Source organism: Lepus europaeus, chromosome 21 (assembly GCF_033115175.1).
Source record: "Lepus europaeus isolate LE1 chromosome 21, mLepTim1.pri, whole genome shotgun sequence".
NCBI lineage: Eukaryota > Metazoa > Chordata > Mammalia > Lagomorpha > Leporidae > Lepus > Lepus europaeus.
The window spans coordinates 29,034,207-29,043,658 of record NC_084847.1 but is presented as its reverse complement, the minus strand read 5'-3'; the positions used below and the strand labels follow the sequence as shown (position 1 = coordinate 29,043,658).

General features: G+C 51.4%; 1 protein-coding gene across 1 annotated transcript in view; it reads right to left on the bottom strand.

Moving 5' to 3' along the window:
• Positions 1-9,452, bottom strand: part of LOC133750502 (uncharacterized) — a 31,377-nt gene that overhangs the window by 1,611 nt on the left and 20,314 nt on the right. The window contains exons 17-25 of the mRNA XM_062180088.1: positions 9,051-9,120; positions 8,193-8,374; positions 7,057-7,126; positions 6,030-6,211; positions 5,096-5,165; positions 4,114-4,319; positions 2,974-3,043; positions 1,993-2,174; positions 868-937 (exon numbers count right to left, since the gene is read on the bottom strand). Of these exons, the coding sequence (XP_062036072.1) occupies positions 868-937; positions 1,993-2,174; positions 2,974-3,043; positions 4,114-4,319; positions 5,096-5,165; positions 6,030-6,211; positions 7,057-7,126; positions 8,193-8,374; positions 9,051-9,120 (1,102 nt within the window). The remainder of the gene's footprint in view (positions 1-867; positions 938-1,992; positions 2,175-2,973; positions 3,044-4,113; positions 4,320-5,095; positions 5,166-6,029; positions 6,212-7,056; positions 7,127-8,192; positions 8,375-9,050; positions 9,121-9,452) is intronic.

The window sequence follows — 9,452 nt, the reverse complement described above, 5'->3', positions numbered from 1 at the left end:
CACACCCTGAGGTGTGAATGCAGAGGAGGGGACAGGAGGTTGGAAAAGATGAGGGCTTAACACAAATTCTTTCAGTTCCAAACCAGTCACACCAAACCTTCCTAGCATTTTGAAAGCATCTTTACCCAACAGAGATGGGGTCACCCTCTAAGAGCCTCTGATCTAGATCCTCCCCTGCTTCAGGCACAGTGACCCTTCACACAGATAGGGCAGACCCAGCAGGATGTAGAGAAACTGGACAGCAAGATAGGAGACAAGGAGGCTGTCAGTAGAAGGCCAGAAGTCTCACTGTGGAGCACAGGGCTCACCGCCCCTGTCCAACACTCACCCCCCCAGGGGGGACAGAAAAGGACAAGATTGCCAGAAGCCAGCTGTCTAGTTTCAGTGAAAAAATCCCCTTTGGTGGAATTCTCACACCCTCCTAAAGACCATTAACACCACAGAGCACCTCAGGATGGTCCCCATTCCCTCAGCACTAAGGAGTGCATGGGTGCAGTGGACATTCCCTGTATCTACCATCGTACTGCAGGGTGGGGAGGCTGATGAGAGACAACCGATAGGCTGAGCGAGTGGTCATTCTCTCGATGGGCCACACAGAGGCAGTGGCATTAGGAATGACCTGGCCTGGTGACTTTCCCAGGGAAACTTCTGCAGCTGTTCAATGGAGGCTGGACATAGGGCTGACATGGAAAGTGTTTGGGGCCCACCTTAGACATAGAGCTTTCAAGAGGTGCTCCCAGAGTCTACTTGGGAGGAACTTTGAATGCTATAAATGGATTCCAGGTGCACAATGTCTCCCCCAAGTGTCGCAAATCTCCAGATATCCACATTAAAAAAAAAAAAAAAAACATCATCTTGCAGATTTACCTGGGTATAGCCTCAGTCTGCTCTGCAGATGCCGCCTCTATTTTCTCCTTTTGGCTGGAGGCATCTTCCACTGCACAGGAGGGCAAATGGGGCAAGACACGGTCAATGAGATGGCATGCAAACACATTCTCATAGTAAAGCACAGGTACCACAAATGTCCCACCAGCTTCTGAGGACGCCTATGCTGTTCACTTAGTGAACAGGTGTTAGCAACAGCCTCACTCCCAGGGGACATGCCTGGAATGGCAAGTCCTCTGCCTACCAATGGAGAGCTCCCTGCCTGTCTGGGAAGTGTGATAGCCACAGATCAGGCATCCTGATCTTCCATGAGGGGCCAGCCACTTTCACCACATGGCCCCTTGGTCTATGTCTGATGTGTCACAACAGGGGGCTCATCCCCCACAGCAGTCATTGGTGGGGGACTCCTGGGTGCATACACCCTGCCACAATATGAACATATGAAACCCACAGAGCTTCACACACACAGGAGCCTTTTGGTGTCATTCACACAGTGGCCCTTAGTGGATCCTGAAAGGCATGAGGCCAGCACTGGCAACCTCAGCATGGAACCCTCAGGACATGGCTCAGGGTTCTAGATGAAGAGTGACATCAACACAATTGGAATGAGAGAGACAGCATGCCCAGTTCATCGGGGTCTGAGAAAGATATCAGACTGAGAAGGTAGCCAGGAGTAGAGCTGTAGAGCTGTCCTGGCAGGCATGCAATGTAATGGTATCTAGGGCAAAGGCCTCAAGGGAAGCCTGTCACTGGCCAAAGGTGCCCCACTCTTCCATGTATAGGCTAGAAGAAATCCTTGACACGTGCAGGAGCACAGGCTGGGGCCCTGCCATCACACCTGCCTCTTGTGCAGCAACATGGCCGGCTTGGCTGCCAGAGCCAAACGGAGCATAACCTGGGGCTCTGACGTTATGAAACACCTGCCTACACTACATCCCTGCTGCAAACTCCACCCAGGGCTCTCTGCTTAAGTCCACCCAGAAGTAGCGCAGAGTTCCTGCCACATCACACCTTTCCCCAGGGGTATAGAGCAAGCAGGCCTCTGTCACTAGGGTGCACTCAGGAGGTTTGGCAAGTCTGGAGCAAGATTCCCATCAAAAGACTCACCCACAATGGCCTCAGCACAGCATACGGGCTGCTGGGCTGTAGGGTGCCAAAGCCCAGTACAGGCCTGCACTGGTGCTTCAGGTTCATCTGCCCAATATGCACAGAGCACATAGGACCCGTCATCCTTGAGGATGGGCACGATGGCATCTGGCCCTTCCAGTGGGGGTGGATCTCCACACACCCTGAGGGGTGAAAGCAGAGGGGAGGATGAGAAAAGATTAGGGCTTAAACCAAAATCATTGAGCTCCAACCCTATTCCACCAAACCTTCCTAGCAGTCCTTAAGGTCTGTCACACAATAGGGACAGGACCATCCACTAACAGCCATCAAAATGGATCCTCCCCTGATTCAAAGTGAGTCTCACAGGGACAGGGCAGACCCAGCAGGATGCAGAGAAGGTGAGACAGGAAAATAGGAGAGGAGTCTGTCAGCCCAAGGCCAGAGGGCCCTCTTACAGCATCCTGGGACAGAGAAGAACAAGCTGGCCAGAAGCCAGTTGTCTAGTTCGAGGGAAAGAATCCCCTTAGGGTGCAATGTTCCCACCCAGCTAAAGTTCTTCAGTACTCCAGACAGCCTCGGGATGGGTCCCATTTCCACCAGCACTGTGGAGTCATCGTGCACTGGACACTCCCTGTCTTACCATCACACCACAGGGATGCTGATGAAGGACAAGCAGAGGGGCCAAGGGAGTGGCCCCTTTCTTTTTATGGAGGCCACACAGAAGCAGTGGCTTTAGGAGTGACCTAGACAGGTGACAGATTTCCAGGGAAATTTATACAGGGGTCCATTGAGGATAAATGGGCGGTGAGCCGGACAGTGTTACAGTGCAACTCGGCACATGCAGCTTTCAAGAGGTGCATCCAGTCATTGTGGGAGGAAAACTGAAGGACATAAATCACACAAAGGGCACGTTCTCTCCCCCCGTGTCTGATATCTCCCCATGTCCATACTAAAACACCCTGAACACATCTGTAGATTTACCTGGAGGGAGCCTCAGCCCGATCAGCAGTTGCCAACATGACTTTCTCTTTTTGGTAGGTGGCATCTTTCACTGCAAAGAAATGCAAATGAGGCAGAACATGTGAAATGAGATGCCATGCAAATGCGATGGCCTAGTAAAGCACAGGTACCACACCATATTCTAGCATCTTCCTAAGAAATGTGTGGTCACATGACCTTGGTCAGCCACTGCCTCACTCCCAGGAGGGCAGGCCTGCAATGGCAAGTCCTCTGCCTGACAATGCAGCCCTGTCTCCCTTTCTGGGGAGTGTTTCATCACACACAACAGGCATCATGAGCTTCCACAAGTGGTCAGTTGTTTTCAGTCATACGGGTCCTTGGCCTATGAGTCAGATATGTTCTAAGAGACCAACCACACAATGAGAGGCTCATCCCATCCTACAGCCATGGTGGGAACTCCCAGGCTCACACACTCTGCTGCAATATGAATATGTGAAACCCTCAGAGCTTCACACTACTAAGACTTTTGGTGCCATGCAGACACGGTGTCCCCTAGTGAACTCTGAGAGGCAATAGGCCTGCACTGGCTACCACAGGATGGAGCCCTCAGGATATGGCCCAGGGTTCCAGATGAGGTATGACATCACCACAGTAGGAATAAGAGAGACAGTATGGCCCTGTTCAAAGGGATGTGATTAAGATTTCAGTTCAGCAAGGTGACCAGAAGTATAGCTGGCCTAGCGAGCAGACATTGTCTTTGCAAATTGCTGGGGCAGAGGTCTCACAGAGAAGCCTGCCACTGGCAAAAGGCATCCCACTCTTCCAAGAGGAGCCTTAGAAAAATACCTTGTTGCATGCATGAGCACAGGCTCCATGATGGATCGATGCCACAACATCTGCCTTGGGCACAGTGACACAGCTGGCTTTGGTGCCAAAAAGTGGAGAATAACCTGGGCTCTGAGGTTAAGAAACACCTGCCTACACTAAACACTTGCTGCAAACTCCACACAAGGTTCTGCCTCAGTCCACCTCGATGAAGTCTAGTGGATAGCCCAAGATTTCAGACCTTTTCCAGAGTGTTACAGAAAGCAGGCCAAGGGTTTATGGGTGTACTCCTGTGGTTTGGCTGCTCTGCAGCAAGTTTCACATCAAAGAACTCACCCACAATGGCCTCAGCACAGCACATGGGCTGCTGGGTTGTAGGGTGCCAGGCCCCAGCCCAGGCCTGGACTGGCACTTCAGGATTATCCGTCCAAACTGCACAGAGCACATAGGACCCGTCATCCTTGAGAATAGGCATGATGACATCTGGCCCTTCCAATGGGGGTAGATCTTCACACACCCTGAGGTGTGATGCAGAGCAGAGGCTGGGAGGGGTGGAAAAGATGAGGGCTTAACACAGTCACTCAGTTCCAACCCAGTCCCACCAATCCCTCCCAGCAGTTTGAAAGGGTTGTCACCCAAGAGAGACAGGATTATCCTCTAAGATCGATCTGATCTGATCATCCTCTGGTTCAGACAACATGAGCCTTCACATGGAGAGGGCAGACACATTAGAATGCAGAGGGGCTGGGACAGGAAGATAGGAGGAGAGGAGGCTGTCAGTAGAAGGCTTGAAGGAGGAGCACAGGGCTCTGGTGCCCACTCTCACAGCCCCCTGAGGACAATGAAGGACAAGCCAGCCAGAAGCAAGTTGTCTAGATTCAGGGAAAAGATTCTCATTAATGTGAAATGCTCCAACCCACAGAAAGTATATTTAACAGCCCACACAACCCCAGGATGGGTCCCATTTCTGTCAGAACTCTGGAGTGCATCCCTGCATCGTATTGCAGGGTTGCTAATGAAAGAAAAGCAGAGGGGCTGAGGGAGTTGCCCTCAGTTTTTAGAGAGGCCGCACAGAAGCAGTGGCACAAGGAATGACCTCAACAGGAGACTGGGCCCCATGAATATTTGTGCAGGTGTCCAAAGGAAGATAAGTGATGGTATCTGGCAGGATTTGGGGTCTGCCTCAGCACATGGAGCTTTCAAGAGGTGCTCCAGAGCATTTGTAGGAAGAGATTTGAATGGGGCAATTTCTCTTCTCCCATGTCTTCCATCTCTAGGGGTCCCTAGTAAAGCCCCCGCAACTCATCTCTAGGTTTACCTCTGATTAGCCTCAGCCTGGTCTGCAGGTGCCACCACACCTTCCTCCTCTTGAAACGAGGGCTCTTCCACTGCAAAGATGTGCAAATGGGGCAGGACATGGCAAATGAGATGACAAGCAAATGTGAAGTCATTCTAAGGCACAGGTACTGCCTACTGTCACACCAGATTCCAAGGATATCTATGCTGTCTGGTTGTTGTTGGTTAGCAACAGAACCAAACTGTAAGGACAAGCCTGTTTTTGACAAGCCCTCTGCCCAACAATGGAAATCTGCCTCCCTGTATGGGAGTGTGTCATCTCACTCATCGGGCATCCTGATCTCCCACAAGTGGTCACCCACATTCAATCCCCTGGCTCTCTTATGTGTCTCAGTGTCCAACTGCACAATTAGAGGCTTATCTAATCCAGCAGGCAATGTGGAGACTCCCGGGTTACTATCCCCTGCCATAAAATTAATATGGGAAACCCAGAGAGCTTCCCACACACAGGCGCCTTTTGGTGCCATGCAGACACTGTGATCCTAGTGGATCCTGAGATGCATGAGGCCAGCACTGACAACCTCAGGATGGAACCCCCAGTACATGGCTCAGGGTTCCAGATGGGAAGTGCAGTCACCACTGTGGGAACAAGAGAATGAACAGCCCAGTTCAAGAGCATCTGGTTAAGATCTTGGGCTGAGAAGGTAGCCGGGAGTACAGATTTCCTGGGAGAAATGCAGGGTCATGGCACAGGGCTGGGGCAAGAAACACCTGCCTAGACTACATCCATGCTGCAAACTCCACCCAGGGTTCTGCCTTAGTCCATCCAGATGTAGCCCAGGGGAAAGCCTACCACACCACCACCTTTCCCCAGGGGCTTAGAGCAAGCAACCAGGGTCATTGGGAAGCTCGTAGATTTATCATATCTGCACCAAGAATCATATCAACGGACTCACCCAAAGTGTTCTCAGCACAGCAGATGGGCTGCTGGGTTGTAAAGTGCCAGGCCCCAGCCCAGGCCTGGACTGGTGCTTCAGGCTCATCAGCCCAATATGCACAGAGCATGTAGGACCCGTCATCCTTGAGGATAGGCACGATGACATCTGGCCCTTCCAGTGGTGGTGGATCTTCACCCACCCTGAGGTGTGAAGGCAGAGGGCAGGACGAGAGGGGAGGAAAAGATGAGGGCTTAACACAAAGTCATTCAGTTGCAGCCCAGCCCCACTAACCCTTCCTAGCTCTCAGAAAGTGTCTATCACCAATAGGGACAGGAGCACTCTCTGAGAGCCTCTGATCTAGATCCTCCCCTTGTTCAGACAAAGAGACCCTTCACAGGATTGGACAGACGCAGCAGGATGCAGAGAGGATGGGACAGGAAGACAGAAGGAGGGGTCACTGTCAATAGAAGGCCAGAAAGGGTGCTGAGGAGCAGAGGGCTCTGGTGTCCCTCTCCCAGGCCCCTGGGGACAGAAAAGGACAAGCTGGCCAGAAGCCAGTTGTCTAGTTTCAGGGAAAAGAATCCCCATGGTGTAGAATGTTCCAACCCAGCTAAGCTCTTTACTACCACAGACAGAAATGGGATTGGGTCCCATTTCTCTCAGCGCTGTTTAGTACACCAGTGCTTGGACATTCAATCATCCTACTGCAGGGATGCTGATGAGGGACAAGCAGAAGGACCAAGGGAGTGGCCCCTTTCATTTTATGGAGGCCACACAGAAGCAGTGGCATTATGAATGACCTGAACAGGTGAATGTTCCCCAGGCAAACTTATGCAGGTTTCCAATGGAGGTTGGAGGTTTGGGCTGACCTGGACAGTGTTTGGGGCCAGCCTCACCACATGGAACTTTGAAGAGGTACTCACAGAATATTCATGGGAGGAGCTTTGAATGGTAAATATTGCTTATGGGGCACATTCTCTCCTCCCCATGTCTGCCATCTCCAGGAGTCCATAATAAATAACCCCCACCCCATCTGCCAACTTACCTGGGTATAGCCTCGGCCTGCTCTGCAGATGCTGAGTCCCCTTCCTCCTTTTTGCAGGAGGGCTCTTCCACTGCAAAGAGTACAAATGGGGCAGGATGTGGTCATTGGGATGACATGTACATGAGATGGCATAAAGTAAGGCACCACCCACCATCACACAGCTTCTGAAGACACCTGTGCTGTCAGGTTGTGGAACTGCCTGTGTCAGCCACAGCCTCACTCACAGGAGGACAAGCCTGGAATGGCAAGTCCTCTGTCTAACAATGTAGCCCTCCCCTCCCTACCTGGGAAGTTTTTCATAACACAAAACAGGCATCCTGATCTTCCCCAAGTGGTCAGCTATTTTCAACCTTATGTGTCCTTGGCCTGTGAGTCAGATATGTTCTAAGAGACCAAACACACAATGGGAGGACCACCCCATGCAACAGCCAAAGTGGGAGATTCCCAGGCTCACACACTCTGCTGCAATATGAACATGTGAATCCAACAAAGGCTCACAGCATGGAAGTCTTTCGGTGCCATGCAGACACTGTGCCCCTTAGAGCATCCAGATAGACACGAGGCCAGCACTGACTACTTCAGGATGGAACCCTCAATACATGGCTGAGGATTCCTAATTTGGAATGACATCACCACAGTGGGAATGTGAGAGAGTGTGACCCTACTCAGCAGATCTGGTGGAGATCTCAGGCTGAGAAAGTAGCCAGAATAGCTGTCCTGGCAGGCATGCAGTGTCTTGGCAACCAAATGGGGCAGAGGTCTCACAAGGAAGCCTGCACTGACCAAAGGCATCCCACTCTTTAAGTGGAGGTCTAGAAGAAAACCCTGTCACATGAATGAGCACAGGCTCCAAAGCCTGGGCCATGCCATCGCACCTGCTTTGGGCACAGTGACATGGTCGGATTCATTGCTGAGCATGGAGCATAACATGGGGAGCTCGGGTTAAATAACACATGCCTAAATTAGTGCAGCAAACTCTACCCCAGGTTCTGCCTCTGTCAATCTAGATCTGCCCCATGGTTCAGCCTACCCCATCACAATCTTTTCCAGCAGTGTTCAAGAAAGCAGGACAGGGTCACAAGGTACACTCAGGAGGTTTGGCAGGTCAGCAACAAGATTCCCAACAAAGGACTCACCCACAATAGCTTCAGCACAGCAAATGGGCTTCTGGGTTGTAAGGTGCCAGGGCTCAGCACAGGCCTGGACTGGTGCTTCAGGCTCATCAGCCCAAAATCCACAGAGCATGTAGGACCCATCATCCTTGAGGATAGGCACGATGACACCTGGCCCTTCCAGTAGGGGTGGATCTCCACACACCCTGAGGTGTGAATGCAGAGGGCAGGACAGGAGGGGAGGAAAGAGGAAGGCTTAACACAAAGTCATTCAGTTGCAATCCAGTCCCAAAAATCCTTCCTCCCTGTCCAAAAGTGTCTGTCACCCAACAGAGACAGGATCATCCCTTAAGAGCCATCTGATCTAAATTCCCCTGGTGCAGTCAAAGTGAACCTTCACATGGACAGTGCAGACCCAACAGAACACAGGGGGGGATGGGACAAGAAAATAGAAGGAGAGGAGGCTGTAGGCAATTGTCAGGAGGCAAGCTGAAGAGCAGAGGGCCCTGGGGCACCTCTTGTCAACCCCTGGAGACAGAAAAGGACAAGGGATGCTGATGAGGGACAAGCAGTGGGGCTGAGGGAGTGGCCCGTCACTTTTTAGGAAAAGCACACAGAAGCAGTGGTATTAGGAATGACCTAGACAGGTGACTGGTTTCCAGGGAAACTTATGCAGGTGTCCAGGGGAAGATAACTGGGCAGTGTCCTGGACAGTGTTACAGTGTAACTCAGCACATGGGGATTTCAAGAGGTGCACCAGGTCTTCCTGGGAGGAGCAATGAATGTTTTAAAAATCTCACAGGGCACTTTCTCTCACCCCATTTCTGCCATCACCAGATAGCCATACCATACTAAAAACCCTGGAGCCAGCTGTCAACTTACCTGGACATAGCCTCAGCCTGATCTGAGGATTCCCCTTCGACTTTCTCCTTTTTGTTTGAGGAGTCTTCCACTGCAAAGGAGTGCAAATGGGGCAGGGCATGGTAAATGAGATGACATGCAAATGCAACGGGCTAGTAAGGCACAGGTATCACAATTGCCCACCATATTCTGAGTAAATCTGTACTGTCTGGTTGTGGCACAACCTTGGATAGTGACAACCGAATTCACAGGAGGACATGCCAATAATGCTCAAGTCCTCTGACTAACAATGCTGCTCTACCTCCCTTTTGGGGGACTGTTTCACAACACACAACAGGAACCTTAACCTTCCCAATTGGCCAGCCATTTTCAACCTTTTGGGTCCTTGGCCTGTGAGTCAGATATGTTCTAAGAGACCAACCA